The sequence below is a fragment of the Pocillopora damicornis genome, chromosome 6 (genome assembly GCF_964200805.1).
Source record: "Pocillopora damicornis chromosome 6, jaPocDami1.2, whole genome shotgun sequence".
In the NCBI taxonomy this organism is placed as follows: Eukaryota; Metazoa; Cnidaria; class Anthozoa; order Scleractinia; family Pocilloporidae; genus Pocillopora; species Pocillopora damicornis.
In genome coordinates this window covers 21,971,786-21,986,444 of record NC_142675.1, presented here as the reverse complement: position 1 = coordinate 21,986,444, position 14,659 = coordinate 21,971,786, and the positions used below count along the sequence as shown (strand labels likewise).

Here is a 14,659-nt window from a genome sequence, read left to right as displayed (position 1 = left end):
GGAGACACGCTCATTCTGTATAAACCACTCGTTGATACAGATTCGAAAATTCGTTGTTCTTTCTTTCCAGAAATTTTCATGAGTGGTTTTTTTTTCCTAACTCACCGTTTCAACCAGACATTTCTGTCTGTTTGTTTTTTTTTTGGTTGATTTGTCGAGGTAGACGGCATCCTGAGTCCCGAGAGCTCTATTTTTTCGTCTCCACCCACGCTTGATTACCTTGAAAAACATTAAAATGTTTAGTTAGGCCGATACTTTCAAGGTTTCCTTCGACCAAGCTGGTGAGCCAGTCTGGGACTGTAAACCCCATCTTGGCATCAGGAACAGATTTATTTTTTCTTTCTGTTCTGATTGGAGAACAAAGTTGTCTCCCGCCGGAGGTAAGTTTTCACAGTGCAAAGTTCTCAATAGCAAATTTCATCCGCACGCACTAACTCTGACTAAGTGTTAAATTCAAATTTTTCCGAAAGCGTGAATACGCGCCGACATAGATCGCTGAATTACAAGAACCTTGCCAAACTGCGGCTTTTCCGCTCAAGTACAGCCCACGTATTATTTAGCGTTTATATATAGTCCATTAGGAAAACAAAGTGGGGGATTAAACTTGAAGACGCAAATACCTCTTCCTTTGTTGTCGTGATCAAGAAAAAAGGAACAACAAAGAAGACTACAGGGTAACCCGTAAAGAGAATTATCAATACCAAACAGGATGAAACAACCAAACAAAACAAAATAGACTGGCACATAACACAAAAAAATAATAAAGGGATGTACGAATAAGTCTCTCTTTGTCTCTCTGAAAAACTCCAAGGCACTGTCCCGAATTTTCACCTCCTGCTCTCACCATTCGCAGCGCATCTCTACACCACAAACATGCCATTCAAAAATTAATTGTAGATAAATCACTTATATGAAGACATTTTCGAGTGTTTGAACGTGACCAAACAAGATCGGTCAGTATTTGATGATTGAACATCTCAAAAGAGAACTTAAGACAAGGAATTTCATTGATTGCTCTTCAAACATAGCCTGCGCAAACCTTGTGGGTTCATCAGTTTGTGACCTGTGTTTCCAACGAATAAATCGGCATGATTCTCTATATTTTAAGTCGGTTGACTCTCAAAAAACCAATTTCGAATGACGTCTTAAAAACGCCTCCTTTTTTCCACGTGAAGTTGTTTTGGCCGGTGCTGTTGTTGTGTTTGACTAATTCGTGACATTGTTAGGATGCGAGCGTCAATTCGTGGGTTCTTTAGCGGAAACGCGTACTTGTGACGTAATTACCTGACCGGAAGTAGCATTAGTCTTGTCGTTTCCGATTTCGTTGCGGAACCGTGGAATATTACGGGCGCTAAAATTTTGTTCAGCTTCCGCTTATAACGAATTATATCAAATTATCATTCGATAATTTAAATTTCACTTAGCGTTTTTGCCTTCTCTGTATTGAGGTACCGCTCAAAAGAAAGGAGGTCTCTGGGGGAAGTTTGATAACGATCTATTTTATCTAATTTAGAGGTATGTGGGCACTCACAAAGATAAATCGTAAGTTTAATTTACTGTTGAGAGCGTGGTTTTGCTATTTTGGTTGAATCATAATCTCTCCCTTTTAAAAACAAAACTGCAAAACAACATGCGCAATTAGGAAAACTCTTCAATCGCACAAAGAATCTTTCGTGCTAACTTTTGATCAATTCTTTAGGAAACGTTCAGAGACACTTAGACCCATCAGCTGTCAATCAACCAAGCACAATAAACAAACCCAGTGCGAGTAAATAACACGCGCTTGATTTGTTTATTCGCCTGATTCTTCACGGATGAGCGATCCCTGTCGACTATCAGCATTCCATCACAGGCGGACCGCCAGCCCTTCGACAATCGCACATCCACATTCTCGATCGAAGATGTTCGCGTTTAATTTCAGTTTTTCCTTGGCAATGAGGGACATACTTTCATCAGAGGAGTAAAGTGCGAAGATATCAATGCGTTCTTTCGTCCACGATCAGTCTATTTAATACATTTAGCGCCATTCGTCGCAATTTAATATGGCAAGCAGTAATAATGCTTCCAAGAAGAAAGACAAACGAACGACTCTGCTCGACTTCGACTTGTCAACAACTTTAGGTAAGTAGACACGGATGCATAGCAGCGAAGAAGTATCTTTGTGATCTATTTACAGTGCTAAGAATAGCTTTACTCTAATGAGGTCGTTAGCGCTTCGCACTATGGAGGCTGAATAAATCGCCTAACCCTCTCTCTGTCTCTCTCTTGCACAGGAACGGGGACGTTTGGAAGAGTGTTACTTTGCCGAGACCGAAGGTCTGGCGAGTATCATGCCTTAAAAATAATGAATATACGAGAAGTGATCAGACTTAAACAAGTTGAACACGTCCAAAACGAGAAGAATATTTTGTCGAAGATCGAGCACCCATTCATCGTCAATTTGTGAGTATGACTTGTAAACACTTAGAGCATGAGCAAACTTCATTACATACCTATGAAGGAGTTTTCTCGCGCTGCGCTTTACAAAAAAACGGCCCTGAAATGTTTCCCGGAATTTTTCCTTTTCGAAGCTTCGCATTTAAAATCAGCGCTCTGCTGCTCATTTGTAAAGAATATCCATGCGAGGTTCGCTCCGCGCGGAACCTGTGGGGTTATGTATACAAGGCTACGTTCGAAAGTAAGCTTCTTCGATTCGTTCTTAAAAAGTCTGTGTACAGATACTTAAATGTCGTCAATGTTAGCTTTGTGTATATATAATGAGAATTAAGCCAGTTCATCCAATGATAGAGTGAAGAAGTATCTTACACGACGTCGCTCCCCTTGAGTATCGAAGTGATCATGATCTCTTAACGGGTCTCTAAGTAGGAAGCCATTTTACTCTTTCCACCACGTGAAACTGAATTCCAAAGGCTAATTGGTTTGCATATTAATGTTAATGCTGGTCTTTGATTGTTTAACAATGTTCAGATTGTTACCGATGTCGTTGAAATTCTATCGTATTACGTGTCTAGTGCGCCGTTGTAAGAGTCGTGTCTTACGGGAAGTTTTACAAAGGAATGGGATTGACATGGTTTTGTGTCTCGTTCGTCACGTATTCGTCACAGTCAAGTGAATCGAACGTTCGATCATGAGCAAGTGAATTGAGTGAATCGAGCTTTCGATCACAAAGTGGCGGTCGACCTGAGAACAAGCATAAAAATGTAAAGAGAGTTGAAGTCGACATGATGCAGTGCCTCTGAAATTTCAGTGGAAGGAAAAAACTTGTATTCATTTTGAATGTGTATGCATGTGAATTTGCAAATTTTAAATTCAACCCAAATTCTCTTGTTTTTGTTAAGGGCTATTTTTTCTTTAAAGCACTATTAAGTCAGCAAAACAAACATGCATTTAATAATCTTTTGGACTTATCCTTGGGAAGGAGTAGAAAGAGCAGTTGTTCGTGGTCTCTTTGTTGTTGAAGGATAGTTTTAGCAGAGCATCGCTTATTATAAGTATTTTCGTGAGGTCGAACTAAGTGGCTAGTCTTCATTAAATACGACCTGAGTACATCCTGGATTTGTAACCTTAATTGCCCATGAAAATCCAGATGCATACCACATACTTAAATCAATTGCTTCTTATTTAGAATTTAATTTAAAAGTCTAATCTGTAAAAAAAAAACAAGGAGTAAATGGAGAAATTAGTTCCAAAAAATTTAATATCTTGCTGTTAAACTATTGAAATGAATGGATAAGGTTAACCTCAAGTTGTGACACATGACACTGTTTTTACTCTATCACTACTAACTACAGAGTTGTACAAAGCAGCTATGGTATGCTGATGTCTCCTAAACTCTTAAATTGGAATGTTTCTCTGAGCTTCAGTTGGTGTTATACAATTTCCTGCCAAATTTGGGTATTCAGATTTGGTTGAATAACCATAAATCCAATTAAATGCACTTCACATTAAGAAGCTAACACAAACCACACCTCCTTCTTATTGGTTATTAAGTTTGTTTTTAACCTCCAAATCTCATTGTTAAGTTGTACTGTACATAAACATTTACATGTTAGGATTTATATTATGAATCTAATATGTTATGTTTCGGTAAGATGTTCAGTTCACTGACCTGCCGGGATATATTTACGTACAAGGGAGCTGGTATTTAAAGTTTTGTGATGGTGTACAGTGTACTTGGGTTATGTTTGTTTACATGTTGTGAACTTAGTATGTCATCTTTTAACCAGGTTGGTAGACTGGTTATTAATAAAGTGGCATACATGTTTTGAATCTGGTATATTTCGTTTTATAAGAGTGGGTTACAACATGATTTTGAATGCAATTTGGTGTTAATAAGAATAAATATTTTTTTCAAATGCAACAAAATGGCACAAGCCAGCAGGGCGAGTGCAATTTGTAGTCTTTGAAAAATTTCTCAAGTGCTTATTTAGATTAAATTGCACAAGAAACCATTTTGTTAGGTGTGAATGATTTTCATAAAAAAGTATCACAGAAAGTCAAGACAGACAAAATTTTAGCAGTACACTTCTGTTATTTGTAATTTGCACTTATGTTACATGAAAAATGCACACATTTTCAGCCAATCAGACACACACAATTATTTTTCATGAATCTTATTATGATGTAAATTATACATGTATAATGCAAGTAAACATAAGGTGAACCTACAATATTACGTTATTCGATGGTGTACCATATATTAGCTTGTTTGTATATATTCTGTAATATGTCATGTCATTTGAACGTTTGTATACATGTTGTGATCCTTGTATGTTATATCTTGGCAAATTGCACTTTGTATTGACATGTTAATACAAATTATGAATCTAAAATTTCAGTGATATCAGAATTTATATGTGAGTAAGAGCCTGCTTTTGCATGGGATGTTAATAATTTGCAGAATGCCTCCCAGAATGTTATCAGGTTTTCCTACACGGACAGTTTGTTGTGACTCACAGTTAATTTTACTCATGAGTGAGACAGAGATACTGTATGGGCATAAGTTTCTTCCTTTAAGCCTTTCATTCTCAAGATCTTATTAGTAATTCTCCTAACTGTCTGCCATACAATTCTTATGATGTTAGACTGGAGAATTAGTCATTAGAACAACTACTAATCCCCTAATTGATATTTTTCTTTACCTTTATCACTTGTCTGCTTGATATTGCATTGATATTGAAAGGAGAAATTCTTTCTTGTTCACTCTTGGGAGTTAAGGGGATTAAAACTCAGCTGAGACTCGAACCTGGTCAATTTGTAATGAGTTTTTCTCCAGTTTGTCAACCATTGGTCCTCCCTTTTCCTGTTAACCATTAAAAAACTGTAGCTGATCTTAGCGAAAGTGCTGATCCTTTCAGTATCAGGGATGTGTGCCACATGTGAACCCTCTTAAGGCCTGGCTCACCAAAGGGTCTGTGTGACTCAGTGATAGAGCATCAAAGCATGGAATCCAAAGGTCTGAGGTTTGATTCCTCATTGGTACTCTGAATTTATCCTTTGTACCATGCACATGACAAGAAAAAAATTCCTTTGGAAAAAAAAAAAAAACAGGCACTTAAGTTAGTAAAGGCAACTCAGCTACTACTGAAAGTGAGTGTCAAGTGGTGAACTTGCAATAATGTGTGGCACTCAATCAGGGAACAAAGTTTGTTTTTTACCTCCAAATCTCATTGTTATGTTGTACTGTACATTAATATTTGCATGTTAGGATTTATATTGTGAATCTAATATGTTATGTTTCGGTAAGATGTTCAGCTCACTGACCTGCCTGGATATATTTATATACAGGGGAACTGGTATTTAAAGTTTTGTCATGGTGTACAGTATACTTGGATTATGTTTGTTTACATGTTGTGAACTTAGTATGTCTCTTTTAACCATACATGTTTTGAATCTAATATATTTTGTTTTATAAGAGTGAGTTACAACATGATTTTGAGTGCAACTTGGTGTTAATAAGAATAAATAATTTTTTCAAAGGCAACAAAATGGCACAAGCCAGCAGGACGAGTACAATTTGTAGTCTTTGAAAAATTCACTAGTGCTTGTGTCAAGTGGTGAACTTGCAATAATGTGTGGGACTCAATCAGGGAACAAAATAGAAAGGTTTATATGCTTAGCTTATCTTATCTTGTCTTTCTGTTACTTTATTCTCACAAGGACCTTTATTGCCTTTTATTTCCTCAATAGAACAGTCAGAGTAACCTTGTTTTTTCTCTCTGCAGATTATGGACATATCATGACAACACATTCTTGTACATGCTCCTGGAGTATGCTTGTGGTGGAGAACTTTTCACATATTTGCGTACAGCAGGGAGGTTTAATAATGGAACAGGGTTATTCTTTGGAGCAGAAATAGTCTCTGCCCTAGACTATCTCCACCAAAATAGCATAGTGTATCGTGATCTCAAGCCAGAAAATATTCTCCTAGATAGAGAAGGACATGTCAAACTTACAGATTTTGGCTTTGCAAAAGAGGTTCATGACAAGTAAGTTATTTTAATCTGAATGTTTTCTATTGTAATAGTAAATGGTCAGGATATGTGAAGCTGCATATCTTTGACTTAAGCTTTAACTTAAGCTTTTTATTTAAAAAAAAAACAGCAACAGCAAAAACAAAAAAAACATCTAGCTATGTTTGTAGTACTCATAATACCAGTTCTTTCCTGAAGTGCAATCTGCTGATTTGTAACTATGGGTAGAATGAAGCTCATCTATTGTCCCATTTCAGGATATAGATGGAAAGGAAGAAATAGCAAGAATTGATTTTATCCCTTTCAGATAAATGTTTGCCAAACTAGACATTTAATATTCTGATCAGTTAAGAGGATATGTTAATTTCAGGATTTCCCATGACCTTTCCTTCCTTTCAACTTGCCGAAGAGCCCCTGTCCCCTTTAAACATAAGCACATACTGTGCAATTAACTATTGATCATAAATATTTATTGCTTACAAGCCTTATCACAATTGTTGAAACATTTTCCTTGTTTCCTCCATGTCAATTTTGGGAACAAGAATATTTTTATGCCCAAAGAAAACTCAACTTTGGGACAGTTGGGGGGGGGGGGGGGGGGAGGAGAAGATTCAATGAATCTGGGGAAAAAAAGGATATTTTTAACCAGGCATGTTTTCCTTTTCTCACTCTAGATCAATTTAAATTAATTGATCAATAGTAAGATACTTGGGTACCATTAATTAAGAGCCAGGTCTGGCTAGAGCTCATTTTTGTTTGTTTAAGATTAAAATCTGTCAACAAACTAAGTGCAACCCCCAGTTGAAAAAACATGCCAACATTTTATGAATTTCTAAAATTTTGCTTATTTTCCAAAGTCCAAAGTTCTGTCTCGGAGACTTCCTATGTTGGCAAAACAAACAATTTTTTTTTTTTTTTGTTATATTATGCCAGACAGTCTGGTTAAAATTGTGGCCGGAAATAACCTCTATCTACTTGGAGGGTCTGTCCTATTAAAACAGGTGCTACCCCTATAAAGCCTGCCGCAGCGCATCAACACTGCTAGAATGGCTATTTTGTTTTCCTGAGAATAAATAACAAAATTCTACAAAAAACCCAAAAGCCGCAAAAATATGCTTTTTCAATAATGCAATTAAATCTCCCCAGATGTTTTGTTTTTTGTAAAAAGCAAGGTGGGTTTGTGGTTGATGGGTTGCTCCATCAGTAAAGTCGTGGTTGAAACATAATAGTATGATGCAACCATAATTAATCCTTTAACTCCAAAGAGTGATTATCATCTAATTTCTCCTCACAATACCAGCACTGAATCACACATTAGGGTCATGAGAGTAAAGGAAATGATCACCAACAAAAGAAGCTTTTGATCAGTAAACAAATTCTCCTTGTCAGCAGCTTAGGAAATGTATAAAGAACAGTATGGAGAATATGCATACTGATGTTAAAGAGTAAAGGGTTAAAATTTGGAAATGGCAAAGTTGTGAGGTTAATATCGCTAGCCACTACCAGTGAGATGAATAGTTGTGCTTAGTATATACTAAAACAGTTAGAAAACATATTGGGCAAAAAAGTTGATTTTAACTCATTTAATCTTGCAATAATTAAAGTATTCTCCAAGTGAACAGAAAAGGATGTTGGGAGTTTGAGTAGCCAACAGCATGCCTTAAATGCTATCCACTGTTTTGATACATACTAGTAATAGTAATAGTAATAGTAATACAATATTTCATGTGTCGCAATTTTTTTTTTTTCAGGACTTGGACTCTTTGTGGTACCCCAGAATATCTTGCTCCAGAAATAATTCAGAGCAAAGGACACAACAAAGCAGTTGATTGGTGGGCCTTAGGAATTCTCATTTATGAAATGCTTGTTGGGTAAGAGGGACCTGTTGCTTTAATGAGTTGTAGGATCTTTTAGTTTTATTTACTGAGTTGATGATGTAAATTGGCCATCATGAAGAGTTTCTAAAGCTGTCATTTTGAGCAGTGAAGTAGGAGTAAAGTAGGAACTGAGCCTTCGATGAATTAGAAGATATTTTTAATTAGTTCTATCAACTGAGTTGAGAATGTAAATTGGCCACCTTAAAGAGTTTCTAAAACTGATACTTCAAGTGATAGTCCTTCGTTAGAGCAAAGTAGGAGCAAGTAAATAATGACTGAAACAATTGGTTCCAAGTCTGGTGATTTGAAAGAAATGGGTGTCTGTCACTACAACAAGGCCTGCACATGCATCCAGCGCAGTGGGAGAACATCCAATTAAATGCGGATTAAAAGATGGTCATGCCCAAATAGATCAATTTCTGTTCGATGTTCTGTCTGAGAATTACAGTTTTTCAAGTATGGTGGCTTCTGCTTCACAGAGGAAAAATTGGTCATTCATGTGAAAATTTTGGTTTAAACCTGCCATCTTCCTTTGTGTTATACATTGCACAAAAATGTATTTATATAAACTATGGAGGGGGTATCCCAGAGTTTGTTGCTTGTTTTGTGCAATGAAACAAAAATATTTAATTTAGCCCTGCTATCTGTGTAACCTCCTCAAGCTTAGTAGTTAGCTGCTGAAATACTTTTTTCAAGGTCATAAGTTAATCCACACCTGTTGAAATTTCTTTTATCTTGGTTTACCTTTGTCACTGATTAATAAATTTAATCTTAATTCTAAGAAAAATTTCAAACAGTTCAGATGGTTTGAGATTAAAAAACCCTCCCACCATGAAATTTAGGAGAATTTTGCATACAAAAGTTTGCACCATTTGGCTTAAAAAATGATCTATGTGTTGAGCAAAGTCTATGAAAATTTGATGCGCCACATGGTCTACTTATTGGAAACATGCAGTCACTATCAGTTCAAAACTTAACCCTTTCTGTTACCTAAGATCAGTATGCATATTCTCTTTTCTTTTCTATATACATTTCCTATGGTATGGACAAGGAGAATTTGTTTAACAGTCAAGAGCTTTAGGAGTGGTTGGTCATTTCCTGTATTCTCACAACCTCAAATTTTTATTTCAAGAGGGATCATGTATGGAGAAAATCAATGCTAGTTTCAATCTCATTGGGGTTAAAGGGTGATAGAAAAAAGCCTTCATCATTGGTGTAGTCAAGATTCTGTTAGGTTTTTCACATTTACAAAACTAATTTAAGAACTGCAGGAGACTGTTAAGGAATAAAGAGCAAATTGGCTGACAGCTGTCCTTGTACACTACTAGAGCTCAGACTCAAAATTAAGTCCCATTAGGTGCCAGGGTCTTAACTTTCCAGACTTAAAAAACTCTCTATTCAAGATTTTACACAAATAAGGTCAAGATATTTTAAATATGTTTATTTTTGTGTATTGTTAGTTTTTTTTTTAATCTTGCATGTTGTGACATGTGTCTCAGAGGCGGTCTTAATTGATCCTATTTTGGAAATAAATAGGTGCGGAATCCTTAAGAAAACTGAACAGGAAAAATTTGAAACAGATTTGGATCTCCTGCAGTGACATCTTGCTTCAAACCCAATTAGGTACATGGAGTACATTCCCTCCAGTATGAATATATTTCATAAAGCTGACTTTCAAAAAATATTACAGGGAATTCATCTTAATTCAGCATTGTATAAATAACATGCACATGCTTTAACATCTTTAAAGGGAATTCCAATCTGCTTCAAAAATCTAACAGAAAATTGTTTGGAGCCATCTGTGAGTTTGGGTATTTTAGTATTTTTTAGGTTAAATTATTGAACAAGACTGACATGACTGTTAATAAAAACCTGATTGGTTTCAGGTATCCCCCATTTTTTGATGACAACCCATTTGGCATCTACGAGAAGATACTATCAGGAAAGGTAGAGTGGCCAAAACACATGGAAACTACGGCAGCAAAGTAAGATATATTTCCTTCTTAAAGAAAAATTTTGTCATCTTAGTGGCATGCGTGCACACCTTGCACACCCACAGATTTAGACTGAAAGATGCTGAAATTGTTACAAGATTAAACTTAATCCATAACCTCAGGAATTCAACACATGGAGAGAGATTTTCCTGCGGTGTTTGATTTTAAATATAGTTCTCTTTAATCCTCCTTTGGGACATGCTAGAAAGAAGTGCAAGGGAGATCAGCGTTTGAATTGCTAACATGCATGTGGATGGGAAACGGGGGAAGGGAGCAGGTCACAAGTTAGATTAACCCTTTAAGTCCCACTAGTGACCTCGACAGAATTTCTCCTCACACTATCGATACAATATCAAGCAGACAAGTAATGAGAATAAAGAAAAGTACCAATTAGTGGATTATTGGTTGATCCAATTCAAATTCTCCAAACTAGCACCATATGAATTATATGGCAGATGGTAAGGAGAATTACTAATGAGATCTTGGGAGTTAAAGGGTTAAGTTTATTACGCTAAAGTGGTGACAGGTTTATTTCTAGAATTTACATGTTTGACCCTTTCACTCCCGCATGTGATCAAGACAGTAATTCTCCCGACAATAATATAATATCGAGCAGTTAGGTGATGAGAATGAAGAAAATATCAATTATGGGATTATTAGTTGATCCAAGACCAAATTCTCTGAACTGATGTCATAAGAATTGTATGGCAGACACAAAGGACAATTACCAATAAGATCTTGGGAGTGAGAGGGTTAAGTTGTGGTTTAATTTCAACCTTTCATTTTTTTTTCTCATTGTCCTAATAGTAACAATTGCTATGAATGTTATGTCTAATTGAATATTTTCTGTTTTTCTTTGTGCTTATACAGAGACTTGATTAAAAAGTTATTAGTCCATGACAGAACAAGAAGATTGGGAAGTATGAAGGTACATCATGATTTAATGTTTGGCTAGAGATGAAAGTAAATTACCTTTGTGCAATCTTAAAATTCTCATACCAATACCTCAGATACCTATTGTAGGTTGATCTGTTTCATTAGAGATGTTGCAACAATGTTAACTGTAGCAAAATTCAGCCATACAATGAAAAACAATAATATCAACTGCTTTAAATGATAACATGAAAAAAAAAGATAAGGCTGACTCTTTTAGACTGTCTGTATTTGTTTTCCTTGTACGGTCTTACGATTGTGAACGAAAAGTGAGTGCATAGTATTGACTTTTGAACAAGGAGGGCTGGGCCAGGCACAACCTGGTCACAGTCTCTCGTCCCAGGACACAACATAAAATATTGATAAATTAATTGATTGAGTTGTGTGATTGATGAATGATTGACTGCATTATTCCCTTTCTGCCTTTAATTCTTCTTCCATATTGAACGGAAACTAAACGTCTTGTGCTCTATTTGTGTTTTTTTTATTTGTGTTTTTTTTTTCAAGTTTATCATTATGCAATTTTTCAATCTTCTAATTTTTAGCTTACTTTGGCCCCTTTACTGTCCTCTACAGACAAAAAGTCATTTTTGTGACCTATTAATTGTGTCAGCAGAGTTTAGTGCTAAAATAGCGTAATATGCACGATGATTATTAATTAAACAACTTTAAACCCTGAATAATGGTGGTTTGTTTCAGAATGGAACAGAAGATGTGAAGAGTCACAAATGGTTCAAAGTGATAGATTGGAATTTAGTTTATCAAAGAAAGCTCAAGGTGAGTAAAGATTTGGTTGTAGTAACTGGCAAACAAAGAAAACCTTATACACCTAAAATTTGTCTGAGATAGTTGTTTTGTTATATCCAATCACATTGGAGATTAAATGCTGTTATTGACGAATCAAATGCGCGGGATGCCGGAGAGCCTAAAATTCCCCCGGGTACTTTATTTTTGAGACCCGTTTCCTTACCTCCTCGCACTTCAAGCTATTGATCCATCACTGATTTACTGGCTTTCAACCTACAGTTTACTTATCTCTAAGTGACGCAAAGTATTCTTCGTGGTGAAACTTGTACGGTGATCTAACAGACTTCCTTTGGTATTCACCTAGGCTCCCATTATACCTAAGCTATCTCATCCAGGGGACACTAGGAATTTTGATGATTACCCAGAGGAAAACTGGAGATCAGCCCCACCTCTTAGTGGCAAGCTTCTGGAGCCGTTTAAAGATTTTTAATCGCAGAGATTTCATGTGTTTTAGTCAACCAGGTGAAGTTTGCTTGACTTTATATGTTTTGATCAACGTCAGTATCTGAGCAACTGCGCCCCTACCCCACCCCTGACCAACATTAACCCTAACTTGGTATAGGGGCCTGGTGCTCAGATACTGAAATTGATCCAGATCTTTCCACAAGGGTGCTAAACTTGTGAGGCTGATGTAGAGATTTCGGTGTGGTTGGTTTACTCTGTCGCTTCCAGGAGTGAACAAAAAGGAGCTTCCCTTTACATCAGAAAATTGTAATAAAGAGGGGTGACCAGAAGAAAAAGGATTATCATCAAGGGGATATTGCTTGATTTTAAACTAAATTCTCAGATCTTAAATCACGAGAAATACATGAAGGACTGTAGGGAGAATTTATATTTAAATCTCTGGAGTGTAAGGCTTGAAATAGCGAGCTTCTAAAACTTGCCCTGCTCTTTGTAGAGGCACTCTCGTATTTGTTCGGCTTCACGCAGGTTGTCACTCGAAACTCCACTTTCCGTTTTCGCGGCTTCAGTGCTATTATTTTCATCGGGCATCAGATAAACCATCAGCCATGTTGGCCATTAAGTTTGCATTTATTTTAACGTTTTTTATTATTATTATTCGTTTCAGTTAATTATGGCCGGATTTAACGAGTAATCTGGTGCAAGTCAAGAAGAATTGTTTTCACTCAAAGTATTTCACAGAATTCGCTTTCGCCAGGATCCCACTGAATTGTTATTTTATTTATTCATGGATAAGTTGTTACCTGTAGACAATAGCGTGTACTTATTTTTTAGACATTCAAAATGACACTTCCAAATGTGAATCAAAGCAACCGTCTGCCGTTTTAAGATTGTAATTAGCTAAATTTAACATTGTTGTGGAGAGGGTAAATGGAAAAACTATTTTAAGCATATCTTTAATTAGTTTGATATATTATTGTTTTAAACTTTTCCTTTCATGTTTCTAGTTTTTATTTCTTAAGCCTCGTTGTGATATCGCCATAGAATACATGTAATTCAAAGCTACTTTTATATGAAATTAATTGTAGCTGATCGATGGTTTACACGTAAAGGGTAGACTAAATAATTTGTAGGGATTTATCTTTGATAATTAAGCCTATGAAAGGCAAGAATAATTATTTCGTACATTGTTCGTGTGGACTTTTTGGATTCTTTGCAGTGATTTTGCTGCCCTTTAGGAAAACCATGAATTCTGGCATGCTGATAAAAAGTTCCTGCTGAAATTTTTAGTTTGATCTTTTTATTGCAAATCATTGGATAAGAACCTCGTGACCTACTGTGCGCTTGGTTTTGTAAAAGAAGATAGCGGCTCTGTGTATTTGAGAATGATGGAAAATTTTCAGCTTCCTGTAGTTTGTTTGGAAGAAACAAAAAATGGATCACTGAAGTGAGAGAAAGAATGATCACACGACGAACTTAAAGCATGAGAGAAAAAAATTGGTCTGAATTTTTTTCACACGTTTGTTACCAGTTTACAAATATAAAATGATCCATTTCCAAAAGAGTTGATGGTGTTATTCTTTGAGATCTCATAAGAGGCCGCACGAATCTCATTAAATAGAAGTGATCCTAACCGAAAGTGGCTATAAGCCTCATTACTTATCGTTCCTACCAAACCGCTGTTGGTTTGGCTCCGGTCTTTCTCCGGGCGGTTTTCCCATTCTGTTCGTTCATTCAACCTCACTAAACAAACCGCCTGACACTTAATCTGCTCCGGATTTAGCAACTTTCCGGTCATGAATTACCTAAGATGAGGCTATTTTTGTATGCGAATTAAAAGTTAACATGTAGAAAAACACGGGTATAGAGAGTCAAATAGAGTAAAATTTTTGTAAAATGACTGTGAACAGCCTACTTCAGAATTTTGAAATAAAATGTCATATACTGTGGTTAGAAGTCCTCAATTTTAGTTGGTTAGACCAGCAGTTGCAACGGGCCAGTTGTTAAACAAACGTTATCAGGGAAGAGAATTAGGTACTCTTAGAACGAATTGAGTGGGCGAAGGAAATGAAGACGACATCCATGCACTTTATCCCTTCAATTCCCTTAAGCGAGCGATTGCCGGCGAGCGCACTAAGAAAGAAATGATTTTTTTTCAACTTCTTATTTTTTG

General features: G+C 36.3%; 1 protein-coding gene across 1 annotated transcript; it reads left to right on the top strand.

The window, feature by feature from the left end:
- Window positions 1-1,848: 1,848 nt before the first annotated feature.
- Window positions 1,849-14,435, top strand: LOC113686107 (cAMP-dependent protein kinase catalytic subunit PRKX). The gene is made up of 9 exons (XM_089208421.1): window positions 1,849-2,121; window positions 2,274-2,442; window positions 6,225-6,488; window positions 8,225-8,344; window positions 10,237-10,335; window positions 11,215-11,272; window positions 11,977-12,054; window positions 12,389-12,546; window positions 13,154-14,435. Exons 1-8 carry the CDS (start codon window positions 2,043-2,045, stop codon window positions 12,512-12,514), a joined length of 993 nt encoding a protein of 330 aa, XP_089064547.1. The 5' UTR covers window positions 1,849-2,042; the 3' UTR covers window positions 12,515-12,546; window positions 13,154-14,435.
- Window positions 14,436-14,659: the final 224 nt, after the last annotated feature.